At 40.9% G+C, this 21,396-nt stretch overlaps 2 protein-coding genes across 2 annotated transcripts in view; both read left to right on the plus strand.

Moving 5' to 3' along the window:
- LOC143415652 (programmed cell death 1 ligand 1-like) overlaps positions 1-21,396 on the plus strand; it is a 158,904-nt gene that overhangs the window by 85,017 nt on the left and 52,491 nt on the right. The window lies entirely within an intron of this gene.
- On the plus strand, positions 15,337-20,355 carry LOC143412312 (V-set and immunoglobulin domain-containing protein 1-like). The gene is made up of 3 exons (XM_076881057.1): positions 15,337-15,501; positions 17,641-17,988; positions 19,832-20,355. Exons 1-3 carry the CDS (start codon positions 15,444-15,446, stop codon positions 19,999-20,001), a joined length of 576 nt encoding a protein of 191 aa, XP_076737172.1. The 5' UTR covers positions 15,337-15,443; the 3' UTR covers positions 20,002-20,355.

The following is a 21,396-nucleotide window of genomic DNA, read 5'->3' on the forward strand; positions in this document are numbered from 1 at the left end:
TTAAACTGTGAATTTTGAATTTAAATTAACATTAAAAATCTTTTTTTTATACAAGGAGGAAAGAGAAAGTGCGATTCCACTGAGAGGATCAGCATCTGAACCAGCATGTTGATCATGAAGACTCCAGCCTGTACATAAATGATTAAATCATCTCTTTTTAATATTTATTCAACTGTATTCTAAGCACCAGCTCTCTGTTAGAATTTTGGGGGTTTACTCAATTAAAAACAAATGAGGTTAACATGATTTATGTGAGGTGGATTTTTTTAACCTTTAACAGTAAAACATTTAACTATAGAACACAAAACACATCATGCAGACTCCTTAGAAGAAAACTAATACTCATGAGACTAAAAACAGGAAGCTGTCCTTTATAACTAAACATGATATGTGCAGTTTGTAAGCGGAGACCTTCTCTTTAACTTGATCAAACTGTCACATATTGTGGTTTATGCTGTGAAGCATAACTTTGCCCCCCCTCCACCCCCTTTATGAAGCTTTTTTTGAAACACAGTGATGAAGGATAATGGAAACAGCTGCTGGTTCTACTCTTCTCAGAGAAAGTCATGGTGTTGTAATAGCTGCAGTTTGTGGTTTTGTGTTGTCCTGCTCAAATACAAACAATGCCTTCCCTGAAATAGAAGAGAATGAACTACTGTTCATCTTTTTCTGTGACTACAAAACAGCTTCAAACCTCCATTTTGTTTTTCTCTGCTTCCTCACAATCTGAGCGGCCATTTTAGACCCAACAAGTTTCATTTTCAATTCAATTCAATTCAATTCAATTCAATTTTATTTATATAGCGCCAAATCACAACAAAAGTTGCCTCAAGGCGCTTCATAAGTTGGACAAGCCAACAAATAACATTTGTGAAGCTTAAACTCGTTTGTTTATGACTCACACTTTCTGTTCATCCTTCTGAGCCACAGACGAGTCTTTGTCATATCTTTGACTAATCTGGGCCTAATTTAGTTCCTTATGGCTCAGTTATGGTTCTGGTAAATAGTACTGCTGCCTTGACATTCAGACACTTAATTAAAGTGTCTCTGTGAAACATGTTCTGTTATATAAAAGCATGTCCAGTTTTCACCCCAGCTCTGTAACTAAATATTAGTTTTAGCCTAATTTTAACCCTACTGAGTCACCTCTGCTCTGGGTTTGTAAAACGTCTCTTTGTCCGCTTTATTGAAAATATTATACTTCCAGCTTTATTCTGATCACACAGTGGCCTTAAATAAAATAACTTTTTCACATTACAGGGAAGAAATCAAGTCAAAACACTGCTGAAAATAAAACAGACACACAACAATTAGATGATTTTCACATTTGGTTTTATTTTACAGGGAGGGCCATTTATATGGATACACCGTAATAACATGGGAATGGTTGGTGATATTAAAGTCCTGTTTGTGGCACATTAGTATATGTGAGGGGGCAAACTCCTCAAGATGGGTGGTGACCATGGTGGCCATTTAGAAGTCGGCCATCTTGGATACAACTTTTGTTTTTCAATAGGAAGAGGGCCATGTGACACATCAACTTATTGGTAATGTCACAAGAAAAACAATGGTGTGCTTGGTTAACCCGGGCAGGTCGAGGTGGGGAATAGTTGGTTTCAGAATCCCTTCCTGAATTGAAACATGAGATCTCAAATCAACTTTTATTCCTTTTTATTGAACTTAACAAGTTTGGTTTGTTCAGTTTGTAGGTAACTTTGATCTTTCTTCTAATTATACTGCCAACAAATTTCATAATCATAATTAAAATCATTTAGGGCAACATGTTAATTGTTCTTCTGATGACAGCTGGGATACCTCGTTTTTACTCTTAGCCTAAACTTAACTTAGCAGCTAAATTTCCAGCCATTTCTCTTATTTGTCCATGTCATGACCACCTCTTGATAATATGGCCCCTCAAAATAGATGTTAGAAATCATTCCCATTGGATCAGTGAAATTAGAAGAGAGAGCAGAAGCTGAAGATAAGTGAAGAAAATACAAACCTCTATGTGCAAGGAAATGAAGGATTTTCCGACTCATGCACCACCAGTCAAAAGTTTGGAATCAGCTTCTCATTTCACGATTCTACTTTATTTTTATGACTATTTACATTGTAGATTCTCATTGAAGGCATCAAAACTATGAATAAACAAATATGGAATCATGTAGTAAACAAAAAAGTGTGAAAGAATTCAAAACATATTTCATATTTTAGATTCTTCAAAATAGCCACCCTTTGCTTTGATTACTGCTTTGCCCACTCTTGGCATTCTCTTGATGAGCTTCATGATATAATCACCTGAAAGAGATGCTTTCCTAGAGATGCTGAGCACTTGTTGGCCCTTAATCTTCACTCTGGGGTCCATCTCATCCCAAACCATTTTGCTTAAATGTAGATCAGGTGACTGTGGAGGCCATCTGGCACAGAACTCCATCATTTGTGGGTCTCATTTAGTCTTATTTAAGAAAAATCACTCAAACCTGAACTTCACCGGCACTCAATAATGTGGAACTGCTAAAACCACTTTAATTTTCTCCCATCTCATTTACTGTAAGTCACTTTTCTCATAAAATACTGTTTAAATCTCAGTTGTATAGGTAGCATTTCTCTACCCATTATCTCAACAATTCATTTTTGTAAATCTAATCCCCTGGTCATAGATAGCTGTTAATAATGTGCTCACTGATTTAATGGAGGATAAGTCAAAAAGTAGTATGGCTGTTTCTCTAACTCTAAATAGTAAGAGCAAGCACATAACTGTGGTTTTGCAATAAAAATATGCAGAATGGTAATGATGGTTTTAACTTTCAGAGAGGAAACAGAAATGAACAGGGTGTGTTTGCAGAAGTTTCCACATTGCGTGACACGGCCACTCCATTAAACCATCACCTGATCCTGCACTCGATAAAGCTAGTTTGAATATCAAATGTGAAGGCAAATGTCATTTCAAACTTCTCCTTTCCATCGCAGTCTAATTTTACTGTTGCCTCAGCAACCATGCTTTATGTAAAGTATGAAACAAAGACTTTGGTGAAGGTTTTCTGTGTTTAAAAAAGCATTTACGTAATGCACATTCATGACAGTCTGCACAGTTTTCTACCAAGGAAATTGTTATATGATATTTAAAAGCATTCTTCACCCTCCTTAATCCTCATATATGCATCTTAGAATATCACGATGTGGAAGATGAACTTTATGTTTTCATTTGCATTGTCACAAATCACAAACAAAGACTTATATGAAACTGTGAATCGCCCACCGCTGGTCATTAAAAATAAAGCAGGTGTAAGGCTTCCCTTACCAAAGCTTGAAGCTACAGCCATCTGTTATCCTGTTTGCGCCATAGAATCAGTAGTGACAGTCACAGTGTGAGAGCAGCGAGCATTTGCTAGACTCTGATGTTTACAACTGACTAACTGCATGTTTTGTTTTTCTGGATAATCCAGTGATTCTGACCTCTGTGGATTTTGTTTTGAAGCTTTTAATGTTGTCAGACAAACATGATACTGATGAAGCAGATATAAACTGGTAGACTGCATTGTGTCGGTTGGTTAATAAACTGGCTCTGTTTTCTAAAAGGCAATATAAGTAGACACAAACATGCCTCTCTTCCACCCCAGTGTGGAGTCTATGCAAGTCTTGCTTACAATATATACAAACATTAAAACAGTGACGTGTTTTCCCTAAACAGCCACTGAAACAATGAGGAGAAGTATACTCACAAATGAACTAGACGGACAATGAGTTTTAATATTCAAATTCCCAGTAAGATAAATCATTTACAAAACACATATTCATAAAAAAAAAATTCCAAAATGTCTGAAAGTACAATTTGCAACCTTAAAAATTACAATATACCCAAAATCAGTGAACAAAAACAGGTGTTCTATCCCTATTACATATAATATATATAATATACCCATGTTCCATCCCTATTTAGCACAAAAAACATGGGTGATCTATATGACTGTATGGTATAAAAAAAGAATCAGATAAAAATAACGGACTCTTTAGATCACTATTTTTCTTATTTAAAGTAATCAAATGTGTTTTGGGGACTTTTACACTTATGAGTTAATACTTAGTAAAGCAACATACACCAAATATAAACAAAGACTTTAAAGGGGGAATGTGTCGCATCTCTGAGTGTGAATCCCCACATATGTGACTCACAAATGGTGTCCTGCTGATTAATGTCCCACTACAACAGTGACATATGGAAGCTTTGTGTAACATAAATTAAATAAAAATAAAAATAATTAAAAAACAAAAAATAAAACATAGTTTTAAGGAAGTTCATTACCATCATATCTCAGCTTCACTGTGATCCTCATCACGACTCTCTGTCCACACAAATAAAGAAATAAATGAGCTGGTGTTTACACTTTTGCTTAATACATTTCTGCAGCTCGTCTGTTATTCATGCTGTAAAGAGAATTTATTTTTATCATATTGATTTAAAGCCAGTGTCATAGCAAGCTATCTTCAACTAGAGGGCGCTCTAACAATTCTGACAAAAAATTCTTAGGAATGCTTCCATAATCAGGTACTCTGGCTTCCTCCCAAACACATGCACTTAGTGGGGATAGGTTAATTGGAAACATTGGTTGTCTGTCTCTGTGTGTTAGCCCTGCGACAGACTGGCGACCCCCCTTACCCTGAAAAGGATAAGTGAAGGGGATGGATGGATGTTTCCATCACCTTACTGGATCAGTCCCATGATGGATTAGAGTAGTTCTCACAGAAAAAAGAGGGTCAGACAGACATGGTGTACCTAATAAAGTGTCTAGTAAATGTAAAATATGTAATACTCATCTTTTTATATTTTATCAGTCTGAGGGTGTCCAGTTTATCACCTGCTGCTTTTTCCTAAATATTTCTCAGTAACATTAAAAAGATCAGATTTCAAAACAAACTTTACTTTTTAAATCTTTTTAAACCTAAAAACTGTGCAGAAGCTCCTTTTTAATCAGACCTACTGCAGCTATGTTTCATTTTGACCTCATGGTGGCACTCAGTGGACTATGGATGGGGTCTTCAGTAAATGTCATGAATCCTGAAAATGTTCTTTTTTTACTGTTCATAACAAAGTGTGTTTAAGTCAGTGACTTTAAAAAATCTATTTCATAGTCAGTAGCAGACTGCCTGAAGAGACTGAAGTTTCCTCCTCGTTTTCTGATCCTTTCAGAGGCTCTAGGTTTTGGTTTCAGTCACATCTTTTCTTTGAGCTGAAACTACAAGAGATTCACTGTCAACCTCTAAATCTGACTACTTAAGATTGTTGTAAACATCATCAGCATGTGTCCTCGACACAGACTTTTGTAGAGATGATTCACAGCCAGCCTGATTATTCATGGTGCACTGACCCAGCTGTCTGTGACGGAAAACTGACCTCACTCAGCTGTCAGAGATAAAGGTACAGGTTGGGACACAGGATACATGATATTTAGATTTAAGAAGATCTCCTAAGTCTTCAGTCCATCTTCTTCCACTTACCCTTGTCAGGGACATGGGGGGCTGGAGCCTAACTAGCTACCACAGGGTGAGAGGTGGGGTACACCCTGAACAGGTTGCCAATCTGTCACGGGGTTAACACAGAGACACACAACCTCACATGTGTGGGTAATTTAGAGTGACCAATTAACATAATGCCTCTAACTGCATGTCTTTGGACTGTGGGAGGAAGCCAAAGTGAGAAAACCCACACAAACACAAGTACCGTATGTATGAATGTGTGTGAATGTTACTTAGAAAGCACTTACAAAAATGTGCTTGTGCGAATGGGTGTGAATGAGTGAATGCACATAAAGCGCTTTGAGTGCTCAGAAGAGTAGAAAAGGTTCTATATAAGAACCAGTCCATTTACCATTTACAAGGAGAACATGCAAACTCCACACAGAAAGACCCCAGCCAGGTGGTGGAATCAAACTCGGGACTGTCACTGTGCCACCATTCTGCCGCTATTTTACTGTGAGTCAGAATAAAAAGGAAAATAGATTTAAATGCAAGGTTTAATGTTATTGGATTGATACATATATACCAATAAGACAGTGCACATCACTTTCACAACAGCGTTTGTTTTCAAAGACTTTATAGCTTTTCCTATAATACCTGGTGGGCCGGTCTCTAGTCAAAATGGCCAGGTCGATTTGTTTTTGTCCCATTCCAGCTCTGCATTGTGGCATGTTCCACTGTGGCAGGCAGGAAGTAGGACCCAAAATGCAGGACGCTCAGACGAGGAAGTAAACTCAAAGAGGCTGCTTTATTGCAGTTGCGATGAAAACACTCAATAAACATTACACTTGCAAAACAAACAAACAAAAAACTAGAAACCTAGGACCACTGAGCACAGAGGAAAACACACGTTATGAGCAGACAGCACGACAGACAACAGAAGAAAACACAGAGTTTATATACACAGAGGGAGTGATCAGGGAACAGGAAACAGGAGGGAGACATAGCTGGGATTAATTGGGCATAACAAGATAGGGGAAAGCAAAACTGAATGCAGTGACATGAAACACAGACCTTCAAAGTAAAACAGGAAACACATGGACTGAACTCCAGACATGTAAACTTAACAGACTGCGGAGACAGAACATAGAGACCTGAGACGTGGGACAGAAAGAGAGGCCACAACACACAACACAGATTCATTAAGTAGTTCATTTTGTGCATAATTTTATATTGTTGTTGATAATAAATTAATTAAAGCAACAAAACAACCTGAAGGGCCACTTGGGAGCCGGTTCTCTTAAAAGAGCTGGAATTCCCATCACTACTGACCATGCATGGAGGGTTTCACCCCAAGTCCAGCACCCTGAGGCTGCATGCTAAGCAAAAGAAAAGAGGCCTGGGACTAGTGAGTGTCAGTACCACAGTCCAGGATGGGACAAGAACATCAACGAGTACATCAGGACACAATGTCATTGTTAGACCGCAAGTGTCCTGTGATTCCGTGTAATTTTTGTTTAACATGTTTTGTAAAGGAAACAATAAAATAATAATGATAATATAAAATTCAATTAGGCATACAATGAATTGTGTACATCAATAATACTTGTTTTATTAGTCTTTCTATAATCACTTGAATACAATAAAAAAACAATCAGTATTACATGTTTGAACAGATTTTCTATTTATGAGAATTTTCGATCAACTCCTCTGTGACCTTTAGTTTTACGTTAAGTAATGAGCCATGAAGCAGAATTCCAAAGATGTAGTATCAGAAGTAGCAGCTAAACTTCATAAAATATACTGCAAGCATATTGCTAAAAATAACTGCACCAGTGTTGTGTTTGACTTTTATCCTGTTTGAATCTGGTGTGTGTGAAACCTGCTCCTGTTCATGGTTTCTGTCATGATTTACACTCTCCTCTGTGTTTGTATGATGGTCCTGTCAAGGTTTGAGTTTCAGTGTTTTTTAAATTGTGGATTTTTCGTGGAAAATGCTCAAACTTTGGGCAATTGATTAATATTTTCTGCTCTTGTAGGTTCAACGTGTTTATTATTGTAGAAATGACTATGAATAATCTTTATTTTAACCCAAATGTAGATGAACCCACGTGTGTCTATAAACTACACAAAAACAAGTATTTCCAGTTGCTTTAATTAAAAAGAATCAGTAACTGCTAAATTCAAAACAAATAGTTTAAATAGCTACATTGCTGTAACATCTACAGACAACAAAAATTAACCAACCACTATCTAAAAATGGTCTTACTCTGCTGTCGAGCGGCACTGAAGCTCTCCAATAACTGAGGTCAGGCGCAGACAATAAAACAAGTGTGCAGCTCTCGGCTGAACGAAGAATCTGACAGGACAGTAAACTGGTGTAAAGGATGGAGGAATCCCATCATCTTGTACAGTTCATACTCCGTATTTAGAGCAGAGTGTCACAAAAAAGCTGCTGTTTATTTCTAACATTCATTTTAATAATGAAGAACAAATAACAGTTCATGCACTGCACAATGTTCTCTGTGAGATTCACATAGCAGACCTAGCAGGTGTGTCTAAAATTGTGGCCAGTGAGTGTATGCACTGTGTAAAAAGTCACAGATGAATAAGAGCCAGTAGGTGGCAGCAGAAGAGCTTCAGTTTGCTCAACAAGTGATGGTTTTCATCACCTTGAGTCTGGCCTCAGTTTGACTGCCTTCAGCAGGCCTCATGTCCCATCAGTGATATATTAATACATAGTAACATATGAATCTCTGTGTTGCTCTTAAAATGGACGAACAGATAAATACAGTGGTGAGAAATAGTTTTTTCAGCTGAGGCAGCTCTCTAAAGTAAAACCTTTTATTTCTTTTTGTGACTTGGAGAGAGTCTCACACGCATTTGTGACCGCTCGCCTTGATTATTGTAATGGACTTTATATTGGTATTGATCAGGCTTCACTATCACACTTGCAAATGGTCCAGAATGCTGCTGCTCGCCTATTCACAGGGTTACGCAAACGTGAGCACATTACCCCTGTTCTTGCCTCTTTACACCTGTTGCCTGTCCGTTTTAGAATTCATTTAAAAATTTTATTGTTTGCTTTTAACGTTTTAAATGGCCTGGCTCCTATTTACCTGTCAGACCTTCTACACCTGTACACTCCACAAAGGTCGCTTAGATCAACTGACCAGTCACCCCTTGCTGTCCCCTTGTTTAGACTGAAACAACTGGGGGACCAAGCTTTTGCTGTTGTGGCCCCCAAATTATGGAATAAACTGCCCCTCCATATTACACTGGCCCCAACACTTGAAATGTTTAAATCACTTTTAAAAACACACTTTTTTTCAAAGGCTTTTTAGGAGTAGTACCAGAGTCAGTTTGTAGTCAGTTTTAGTCAGCTGTTGGTCACTCTTAATCTTTTTATTTTGTTAATTTTATTCATTGTAGATTTTGTCTATTTTATTTATGTTTTAATATTAAATTTTTATCTTCTTTTTCATTTGTGTATTTATTTTATATTTATTTATTTCTCTGCTTAATGTATGGCTTTTAACTGTTATCTCTGTTTATTATTGGAAAGCACTTTAGTCAACAACTTCACTGCTAATATATAAAAATTAAAAAAAACACCCAGCACGCCCCTGCGGGCGGTTTATCCTTCAAGCTCGGGTCCTCTACCAGAGGCCTGGGAGCTTGAGGGTCCTGCGCAGTATCTTAGCTGTTCCCAGGACTGCGCTCTTCTGGACAGAGATCTCCGATGTTGTTCCCGGGATCTGCTGGAGCCACTCGCCTAGCTTGGGAGTCACTGCACCTAGTGCTCCGATTACCACGGGGACCACCGTTACCTTCACCCTCCACGTCCTCTCGAGCTCTTCTCTGAGCCCTTGGTATTTCTCCAGCTTCTCGTGTTCCTTCTTCCTGATATTGCTGTCATTCGGAACCGCTACATCGATCACTACGGCCATCTTCTTCTGTTTGTCTACCACCACTATGTCCGGTTGGTTAGCCACCACCATTTTGTCCGTCTGTATCTGGAAGTCCCACAGGATCTTAGCTCGGTCATTCTCCACCACCCTTGGGGGCATCTCCCATTTTGACCTCGGGACTTCCAGGTTATACTCGGCACAGATGTTCCTGTACACTATGCCGGCCACTTGGTTATGGCGTTCCATGTATGCCTTGCCTGCTAGCATCTTGCACCCTGCTGTTATGTGCTGGATTGTCTCTGGGGCATCTTTACACAGCCTGCACCTGGGGTCTTGCCTGGTGTGATAGACCCCAGCCTCTATGGATCTTGTGCTCAGAGCTTGTTCTTGTGCTGCCATGATTAGTGCCTCTGTGCTGTCTTTCAGTCCAGCTTTGTCCAGCCACTGGTAGGATTTCTGGATATCAGCCACCTCCTCTATCTGCCGGTGGTACATACCGTGCAGGGGCCTGTCCTTCCATGATGGTTCCTCGTCTCCCTCCTCTTTCTTGGGTTTCTGCTGCCTGAGGTATTCACTGAGCACTCGGTCAGTTGGGGCCATCTTCCTAATGTATTCTTGGATGTTCGTTGTCTCATCCTGGACTGTGGTGCTGACACTCACCAGTCCCCGGCCCCCTTCCTTCCGCTTAGCGTACAGCCTCAGGGTGCTGGATTTGGGGTGAAACCCTCCATGCATGGTAAGGAGCTTTCTTGTCTTTATGTCAGTGGCTTCTATCTCCTCCTTTGGCCAGCCTATTACCCCAGCAGGGTACCTGATCACGGGCAGGGCGTACGTGTTGATGGCCCGGATCTTGTTCTTACCATTCAGCTGACTCCTCAGGACTTGCCTGACCCTCTGCAGGTACTTGGTGGTTGCAGCTTTTCTAGCGGCCTCTTCATGGTTCCCATTCGCCTGTGGGATCCCCAAGTACTTGTAACTGTCCTCTATGTCTGCAATGTTGCCTTCTGGTAGTTCAATCCCCTCAGTTCTGACTACCTTCCCTCTCTTTGTTACCATCCGACTACACTTCTCCAGTCCGAACGACATTCCAATGTCATTGCTGTATAGCCTGGTAGTGTGGATCAGTGAATCGATGTCTCGTTCACTCTTGGCATACAGCTTGATGTCATCCATGTACAGGAGGTGGCTGACAACTGCTCCGTTCCGTAGTCGGTATCCGTAGCCAGTCTTGTTAATGATCTCACTGAGGGGGTTCAGGCCTATGCAGAACAGCAGTGGGGACAGAGCATCTCCTTGGTAGATCCCGCACTTGATGGTGACTTGTGCTATGGGCTTGGAGTTGGCCTCTAGTGTTGTACGCCACATCCCCATTGAGTTCCTGATGAAGGCTCTTAGGGTCCCATTGATCTTGTACAATTCTAGGCATTCCAGTATCCAGCTGTGGGGCATTGAGTCATAGGCCTTCTTGTAATCAATCCAGGCAGTGCACAGGTTGGTCAGTCTGGTCCTGCAGTCTCGGCTGATTGTTCTGTCTACCAGTAGCTGGTGTTTTGCGCCTCTGGTATTCTTGCCAATCCCTTTCTGTGTCCCGCTCATGTATTGACCCATGTGCCTGTTCATCTTAGCCGATATGATGCCTGACAGGAGCTTCCATGTAGTACTGAGGCAGGTTATTGGTCGGTAGTTGGAGGGGACCGGTCCCTTCTTGGGGTCCTTGGGGATCAGGACCGTCCGGCCTTCAGTTAGCCATTCCGGGTGTCTCTCGTTAACTAGCAGCTGGTTCATTTGTGCTGCCAGACGCTCGTGGAGTGCAGTCAGCTTCTTCAGCCAGTAGGCGTGAACCATGTCGGGCCCTGGTGCTGTCCAACTCTTCATACTGGAGACCCTTTCTTGGATATCTGCCACTGTGATGGTTACTGGACCCTGTTCAGGGAGGTCGCTGTGGTCAGCCCTCAGATCCTCTAGCCACTGAGCATTGCCGTTATGGGTTGCATCCTTCTCCCATATGCTCTTCCAGTATTGCTCCGTCTCCAGCCTTGGTGGTGCTGTTCTCTTATTGTTCCCTTGCCACTGAGAGTACACCTTTGCTGGTTCTGTGGAGAACAGCTGGTTTATTCTCCTGCCTTCTATCTCTCTGGTGTACCTCCTCAAGCGGCTGGCCAAGGCTGTGAGTCTTTGCTTGGCAGTTTCCAAGGCCTCAGGTATGGACAGCTTGCTGTATTTCTTAGGCACCTTATTTGTCGCACCTTTCTGCAACTCCGTTAGTTGGCTAACCTCCCTCCGTGCTACTTTGATCTTGCCCTCTAGCCTCCTTCTCCATGGAGGGTACTGCCCCTTGTCGCTGTTCAACTTGTAGCCAAGCATCTCACTGATCACTGTTGCCGTATTGTAGATCTATACGTATTGTTCTCCTCTGCTCTTCTCCCTGTACACCAACTGCTGCACCTCCACCCACCAGTCTGTCAAGCTAATCAAGTTCGCAGATGACACCACCGTCATTGGGCTCATCTCGGACGGGGACGAGTCTGCCTACAGGAGGGAGGTTGAACGTCTGGTGTCTTGGTGCAGCCACAACAACCTGGTGCTGAATGCCCAGAAGACAGTGGAGATTATTGTGGACTTCAGGAAGCACACAGCCCCACTCCCCCCCATCATCCTGACTGACACCCCCATCACCTCTGTGGACTCATTCCGCTTCCTGGGTACCACCATCACCCAGGACCTGAAGTGGGAGCCCACCATCACCTCCGTCATCAAGAAAGCCCAGCAGAGGATGTACTTCCTGAGGCAGCTGAAGAAATTCAACCTGCCAACACGGACGATGATGCAATTCTACACTGCAATCATCGAGTCCATCCTCACCTCCTCCATCACCGTGTGGTACGCTGGAGCCACTATCAGGGACAAACAGAGACTGCAGCGTGTTGTGCGCTCTGCTGAGAAGGTGATTGGCTGCAGACTCCCATCTCTGCAGGACCTGTACACCTCCAGGACACTGCGGCGTGCAGCCCGGATCTCAGCTGACCCTTCTCACCCTGGACACAGTCTGTTTGACCTGCTCCCCTCAGGCAGGAGGCTCCGGTCCATTCGCACCAGAACCTCTCGCCACAAGAACAGTTTCTTCCCCTCTGCTGTTGGACACATGAACAATAACCACATGACTGTCCCCGCCACTAACACATGACCCTACACTGTGTCACTGCATCATTTCATGTTTGGCACTGATCACCACCTGCACTCATGTATATATCTTTCTATGTGGCACTCATAATTCTTATTCTCATGTATATATCTCATGTATATCTCATGCACATATCTTTCTTTCTACATAGCACTTTAATTCTTATTGTCTGCACTGAAGCACCGCAGCAATTTCCTAATGTTGTAAACCTCAACATCTGGCAATAAACCCATTCTGATTCTGATTCTGATTCTGATTCTGATCAGCTTGTTAGTGTCGGTAATCGTGGTTGTAGGTATTGCCCGTAGTGCTGCATTAACATCATCTAGCAGACCTTCTGAGGGAACTTCACGTAATCTTGGTAACCGGCTACGCGGGATCCAGGTTTCAAGCTTGGCCATGATCCTATTTTTCAGGTCAGTTCCTCTCGCACTCAACGATCCTTCTCCTATCGCACTTGGGGCTATGTACCCAATCTCGGGTGGGGGTGATGATATCTCCCCCCTGACCTGGCGTCCTGACTCCTCCTTGCCGTAGCATTTGTGTTGTACCTCGTCAATCTCTAGCTGTGAGAGCAGTCCCTTCTTTCGAATGTTGGAACACTGAGCTACTAGTTGTTTCGCCGTCATTGTGGATGTTGGGTATCGAAGAATCCATAGGTCCCTCATCCTATTCATATATATATATATATATATATATATATATATATATATATATATATATATATATATATATCTGCTGATATTAACTGACCTAGTAAGAGAGAGGCAGCAGCAGCAGGCCTACATATTACTGCATTTAAAGCCTGAGGCCCACAAGTCCCACAAATGAAGTGAGAAGTGCTGACAGTCGTTTTCTGATCAGTGTTTATGTTTTTAGAAAAATAATTAATACATAATTGGCTCGGATCGACAATATTATGAATGAAATGTGCCCTGTGGAAGCAGCCAGCTCCCCTCCCCTTTCGACAGATTGTGTGTGAGACTTCAGCACAGCAGCAGCAGCAAGCAGAGCTGGTTATTTGGTGCCGCCTGCTGTCCGTCTCTCCCCTCTCCTCCCTGTACAAGCCAGAAGGATTTGGGGGGGGGGGGGGGGGGGGGGGGTTAGAAATGACTGAAAGATTAATAGGCTCTGTTTTGAGTTTTGTTCAAAAAAGAATGACTTCATATAGGGAAAAATATATATCACATGTGCAGGACACCTTAAACTAGTTTTTTAATTAAGCAGCGAGGCAGAACAAAATCAGGGCTGCATCAAGACACAGGGACTACACCCCAATTCAACCAGACCCAGAACTGATCCAGAATTAAAACAGGACTACAAGAGTTCAAAATCAGGACTATTTAGAATTTAACCAAAACAGAACCAGAATCAGAACTAGATGATAGTAGCACTAAAAATCATCATAGACCTGCACTACACTTATTTTTTTAATTCTACCAAAGTCCACTATTTAGATTGAGAAAAGTTTATATAATTATTTAGCCTTGTTGTGCAAACAAGCCTGCATAACTTAATAAATATAGAATTTGAAAAATAACAAACCTAAAAAGAAACACCAGGTACGAGATACATGAGGACCTGTGATATGATTACTTTTGGTAAACAACCATTTGACTAACATGTGTGTCTCACCTGCTCTCTCTCCCTCTCTGCTCCTCTCTCTCCCTCTCTGTTCCTCTCTCTCCCTCTCTGTGCTGACAATCAAGCCAAACACCAACATCATCAAATATACAGTTGAAACCAGATATTTACATACTCTTCAGATAAAAACACAAACACTTTTTTAATTGTAACATCAAGTCAGACTAAATGTTTATTTTCTTTAGGTTGATAAATATAAAAAACATATTTGTTAACTTTAATAGTAAAGAGAGAAACTATCTGTATTTCTTAATTGTAAATGGCACCAAACTGTATTCAAAATTGAGCCACACTTAGCTCTACTTTACTCTTTAAAGAGTTTCAGGCAAAGTTACACTAACCCTAGTTTCCTAGCTGACGCTAACAAATGCTAATGTTAGCCTCTGATTTGGGCTGCTAAAGTAAAGACTTTTAGCTAGCTGATCAGCATAGATTAATTTAATCAGCCTGTTAACCACCGTCTGTAGTGGTAATATTATTGAAAGTATAGTTTCACCTCAGCACATTTACAATTATGTCTATTTTGTAGCACATAGAAATGTTTAGGTAATAATTAAAGACACACAATTAAAATAAATAAAGACAATTGATAAGTGTATTTGGTAATACTGAAGCTTAAAGGAATTTGTTCAATTCTAAACTACCATTCGCTTTAATTTTCCGCCAAAATCTCCGGCGTCAACATGAGTCGCTTACCTTGTCCGTCACTTCCGTCCGAGTAAGAATTAAACCTGCAGTGACCGCTGGCGAACACCAGAGGGCAGCCAGTGAGCTCTGTTTGAACCATGCTAAGTTAACTTTGTTGTCTAAATGTTGATGCTGGTTACTGATTCACACTGAAGATTCAATAAGGTTCATTGTCATTACACAAGATATTTACAAAAATACACAGACGGAAAGCAGATATTATTTCTACAGCATCTACAGTGGAATAATAAATTTAAAAAAAACAATTAAACAATACAAAACCTAAATAAGGATCATTTTAGGGTGTCATGAATGTGGGCTCGAGGCACTTTCCCGTGTTCACTTTGCGCTTTCTCCTACAAAAACAACAAAAACAGGAGAGAGAAACATTGAATGCAGCTTCAGAGTTAAAAGCACGCTGTGACGGCTGATGTAGTTCAGGTGGGTGTGTCCCTGAACGCAGCAGACTGCCCCTTGCCTCAGACTGCTTTTGGCACGACACCAGATTTACACAAATCGAGTTTCCAGCAGCTTCAGGAGGGTCAGTTGTGAGTTATTCAACAGAAATGTCTCACATCCTTCTTCTTCTTCTTCTTCTGACTTTTGAGACTGTGGAATTAGAAGGTGAGTAGCTAAAAATAAAATAAAAAAAAAAACTGCTGGCAGTCTGACAAATGCTGTGACTCACAATTTTTTAGAGCACGTTTTAACAGCTGTTTAAATGTAAACATTAATAGCAGCGTGTTTGCAGTGGGATGGAAACGGGATAGCTTGGGGGAGATTGTTCCAGAGGACCTCTGGTCTTTAGCCGTAACCTATGATTCCACCAAGAGCAACTGATCCCAGTGCTCTCGTGGGAGTATACAGGCGGAGGAAATCTCCGGAGCTGGAGACAGAAATTGTTATTTGCCAGGTCTTTAATCTTGTCTGGAGTTCCCCCACCGCTATCTTACTGGAACTAAAAGAAAAGAAAAGACTGGAAAAATTACATTAACAAAACTGCTGAACTACACAGAGCAGCAGAGTTGAGTATGTGGATTTAATCTCATTTAAAAACTTGCCACATCTTCTCTAAGTCACAAGGGCTGGCTTCATTCTTCTGTTTAACTAGCGTGTCTGTCGGTAGATGCTTATGATAAGATACTATAATTAGTCAAGTCGCATCTTGCTGATCTTGTCGTGTTTGTTTTTGGGAGTTTTTTGTCTCCCTCTCAGGGATTAAACCTTTCTCAGGACATACTTCTTGCGTTGTACTTGCACACAGTCAGTGTGCATAAACACGACACAGTAGTTTTAAGTTGTCAGATGATTACTGATAGATCAGCTACACAAGAAATATGCAGTTATCAGAATTTTTTCCTCCCCTTTGTTTTCCCCAGTATGTTGCGTGCACTATGTTATAGGTATGATGTCACTATGAATTTTTTTATAACATATCAAAAGTTTACTGGTGTAATTGCAGACATTTCTTCATGAACCCAGAAAATGACCTCATGTGTTACAACTCTATCACATGTTATTGCATTTGGCGTCATAGCTCCCAGACATAGGTTTATAGTTTGTTCATACAAGTGTAACATCAGCGTATGTGCAAGTAATCTGTCAGGTCCACAATGTTGTACTTTTGTTTTCTGCAGTGGTAGAAATGAAACCATTAAGTTGGAAGGAAGCAAGGAAAAGGAAACTCTTAATTTAGGCTCTACCAATCCTCATTTTCCTGTAAAGGAACTGAGTGTGCCACGTGAAATAAAAGAGACTTCACAACCTGTTCGCTAATCCGTGACCTTTCTCTTGCTTTGTACACACTCCTCATGTTTGTTATTTGATCCTGCACTCTCACTATTTACACTTTATACTTGCCCAGTTGGCATGGCATACCTACAATTTCAATGTGCATGTACAATGAGAATAAAGGTCTATTCTATTCTATTTTATTTTATTCTTATTTACAAATCTGTGTCATTGTGGGTTCTTAGCTACACATGTGGTAACAGTCAACAGAGTTTAGCGATTCAGAACAGCATGAGGAAATTAATGTGTTATTTTAAGGAAATATTCTTTTAAAATAGCCACAAAGTCTGATCCATAACACTTGGTACCGTATGATGAAAGTCTGGTTTTCCTAGAGAAGAGCTTGTTACTCAAGGCATTTCAAGATTTCAAGAAAGTTTTTGATCCCTTGAGGTGATCTTAAATAACCCAGACAGACACAAACAAACATCGAGTGCTGTAATCTAAGTCAGTAGCTTTTGCAGCCTCTTTTCTGTAAATGAACACATGGGTAGGTTAATAACGTCTGAGGAGGATGAGTTTGCTTTTATTCTTTTCTCTTCTTGTGCATTCACACGAGCAGGTGACGCATGCACATTTATGGAGGACGCTTTCCCCAACAAGCAACAGAAAAGTAGGCCCATAACAGCCTCTGGCCTACATCTATCAAGGACATTTGTCACTGTGTGTGAAAGTGCATCATCAAGAGGAAATTTAAAAAAAAAAAAAAAGCAGATTTCTCTTTGGTCCCTGGCCTTGTTTTGGAAATATGTCGAGCTGCAGGAATCCATTACTTTGATTAATCCACTGATGTTTTTTTAAGACTTCCTCGATCCAAATAGTTTCTGTCAGATGTCTCTTGATATGCTCGTCTACTGAAAAAAAAAAGACCTGTACAGGAGGAGTTACACCAGCATTTCTACACAATATGTCGTAAAGAAATGGATCGCAACATCTTATCAATGTTTGTTCTTTTTGTCTTTGGTCACACAGAGATAAAAGTGAGGCCTAGACAAGATGTCACTCTTCACTGTCAGGATCCCAGGGGTGTAAATATCACCCTGTTAGAGTGGAGCATACCTGAGATTAAGTCAGACGGATACGTCTTCTTCTACCGAAACCGACGCTCATATGAAAGCTACCAGCACGAGCGTTTTAAAGGCCGAGTGGAGCTGAAACACCCGTCTATGAAAAATGGAGACGTTTCTGTGATTCTGAAGAACGTCAACGTCAACGATACAGGAACATATGAGTGTCGGATTATAACCAGTGATCTCAGCAGCGGTCAGAGAGTTCAGAGTGAGTCCAGGCGGTCCATCGACCTCACAGTCATAGACTCTGGTGAGTTGAGAGGTTCACTTTACTACTTATTCTTCTTCTGACTTGTAGGGACATGCAGAGCCAAAGTGCAGCCCTCACTGCACTGCTAAGCACAAAAGAGCTTTTTGTGTCTGTGAACTGTGATGCTGGCTTTTTGCACCCCCACAGATGTTCTCTGAGGGAAGCATTGTCTGTCCATGCGTGGTAAAAACAGAAGACCATGCTTGTTATTTTCCACCATTTGATTTCAAAAACAAAAGAAAAGGAAAAAGAGACACAAAAAGCCCCAACTTTTGCCACTGCAGAGGATTTATTTATCTTTTTTGGTCTACTTTCCACGAACTTGACGTGGTTTGAAAGATCACTGCAGTCTGCAGTTAACATGATCTTTCTACTTGTGTTACGTGACATATGCTGATGCTTCCTGCAGTGGCGTGTGAGTGGTGATAAATCTGATCTGACGTAGTTGTTTATTGGCCCCGTTTTATTTTCATTCAGACATCTGTTATTGCTCATTTTCCTGTGTGTGATTATACCAGCCGAGTGCATTTTACTTCTTTGACTGTCTTAGAGTTTTGAAGGTGGTGGCGCAGTGAACCGAGAAAAAGGCAAAGAGCTGATAGCCAGAGGCTCTGAGGCTGGCACAGATGTCGGACATGAGAACTGTTTAAACTGAGTTTGATGTTGTAGAGTGCCTATGGCAGAGTAAATTATAATGCAGAAAAATATGCATGATATGACTGGATCATAGTTGTTGTAGCATTAATATGTGCATCCTTTTAATGTATAGGATGGAAATTTTATTCAGTTATGCTGCTCGGTGGTTTTATCTATATTAATCCAGCAATATATATCAGTAGACTTACAACTAAAAGTGTAAAATAATGAACTAAAGTTTCAGATTTCATGTGGTGCAGTGTCACCCTGCACTCTGCTCTTTGGGTGCGCCCCTGCTTTTTTTCTTTCTGTGAGGAAAATGTATTTCAATTCAATTCAATTTTATTTATATAGCGCCAAATCACAACAAAAGTCGCCTCAAGGCGCTTCATAGATACAGAGAAAAACCCAACAATCATATGAACCCCTATGAGCAGCACTTTGGCAACAGTGGGAAGGAAAAACTCCCTTTTAACAGGAAGAAACCTCCGGCAGAACCAGGCTCAGGGAGGGGCGGGGCCATCTGCTGCGACCGGTTGGGGTGAGAGAAGGAAGACAGGATAAAGACATGCTGTGGAAGAGAGACAGAGGTTAATAACAGATATGATTCAGTGCAGAGAGGTCTATTAACACATAGTGAGTGAGAAAGGTGACTGGAAAGGAAAAACTCAATGCATGATGGGAATCCCCCAACAGCCTATGTCTATTGCAGCATAACTAAGGGAGGATTCAGGGTCACCTGGTCCAGCCCTAACTATATGCTTTAGCAAAAAGGAAAGTTTTAAGCCTAATCTTGAAAGTAGAGATAGTGTCTGGCTCCCAAATCCAAACTGGAAGCTGGTTCCACAGAAGAGGGGCCTGAAAACTGAAGAATTTAGAAGTATATATTTATATTTAAGTTTATATTTCGTTCTGTTGCTCGCTGTTGAGGGTTTTTTTTTAAAGGTACCTTTAAGGTACTTTACCTAATACACATGCAAGTGTTTGAGAGAAAAAATAAAAGCGTTGGTTTCTGAAACATGAGCACAGTGATGTGCTCAGTGTTTATGATCCAAGCGCCTGCCGATACTTTTATTACTTTTCTGACAGTTACGTCACTGTTGGACGTTATGACCTCTGCTAACTGCCAGGCGTATTTCAGTGTAAAAGAAATGCTGTCAGCATACCTCAGGCCTCTCACCTGTTTTGTTTTTGTTTTTCTCTTCAGGAGATCCGACTGTAGAACACAAGGACACGCATGATTTAATTATCATTATTGTTGCAGTTGTAAGTTGTCTTATTGTTGGCGTTTGTGTTGCAGTATTTTTCATCCGAAAATGGAAATCATCAACACGCGGCAACTCTTATGAACATCCACCTGAAATGTTAAACAGTTGATCTGAAATGTTTGAGACGATGTGTGAAGCATTGTTATTTAGCGAGCAGACAGCATAAACAGAGCGTCTGTTGACAGCACTCAACTCACAGCAACAAGGGTTCGATGCACCGCTCCTCTGATCTTGAGTCACATTCGGGAGTCATTTTCTCCCAACAACCATTAAAAGTAACATTACATCAATACTGTGGCTGCAACAAGCTTTTTATAGACTTTAAATCTGTTTATTTTTCTCCTTTTTTCTTTTAAGTTTAACTTTATTCTGTGCATTTTTCTGCAGAGCTTGATTTTACCGTGAGAACAGCAGGTGAGCGTAGTGGAGCTTTTAGCAGGTAGAGAGGTGGAGGAGACAGACGTAGAGTAGATCAGTTTATGTAAGCTCTGATTAGACGGGGCATTAAGATGGGGCCACAGTAGCACGGTTAGCAAGTTTTCTCAGTGAGTTAAGCACTTTATTAACTTTAAGTTTTTATTTTGCACTTTTAAACACTTGATTTATTTCTGTTTGTGGCAACTGCAGCCAATCAGCCACCTTCCTGCTTTCTGTCCATCGCCCCCATTAGATAGAAATAATGAATCAATGTAATCTAATATGTGATTATAGTATACCCATGATATTTATTTAATAAAATATAAAAACCATTATCATAATGGTTTTATTGTGTTATTATATGAGTTGTGGAAAGTTCTGAGTTGGATCTGTAAATATCAGAAACCTTATCAGTGATTTAAATTCAGCTGATCTCAAGTTCAGATCTCCACCTCGGGCGTGGCTGTTTTTAGACTTCCATCATGACATCTTGTTCTTGTTCCTCTGTGCAAAATACACAGTTGATCTTTCAGCGTTTTTCATTTTCAGGACTTCACATGAGCATTAATCTGGTGAATAGAGAGGATTTTCAATCTGAAGACGTTTTAACACAATCTGAGTCAGTTGGTGCTTTCAGCCCTGACAGTTTGGCTCGTTTCCTGTTCTGATGCCTCAGGATCTCGTCCTTTCTCCTGATCTGCATCCTCGCCTGTTGTGCTGCCTGAAGGTGTTGAAACTCATCAGTACACTGCTCAGTCGTGAAGTTCCGGTTGGTTTAAAATCTAATTTGTTTGTCGTTTGTACGTTTGAGGTGTGTGGTGAGGCTGCAGAGCGCTCTGTGGCAGAGGTCAGAGAGGGACTTCCTCTGAGATCTAAAAGCAGCAGCTGCTCTGAAAACAGTCCAGAGGTTTCTGATTTTTATTGATCCGTTCTCAGGCCTTTTCAGAATTTATGTCTTTGACTAGTGTACTCAATGTTAATGTTTCACTTGTTGTTTTTTGTTTTGTTACCCACCACTGATCACACCACCGTCAGTACAAATGTTGTGGATCCAATCTGACTCTGAGTGATGAGCCGAGTCCATTGT

The sequence above is a fragment of the Maylandia zebra genome, unplaced genomic scaffold, assembly GCF_041146795.1.
Source record: "Maylandia zebra isolate NMK-2024a unplaced genomic scaffold, Mzebra_GT3a scaffold02, whole genome shotgun sequence".
In the NCBI taxonomy this organism is placed as follows: domain Eukaryota; kingdom Metazoa; phylum Chordata; class Actinopteri; order Cichliformes; family Cichlidae; genus Maylandia; species Maylandia zebra.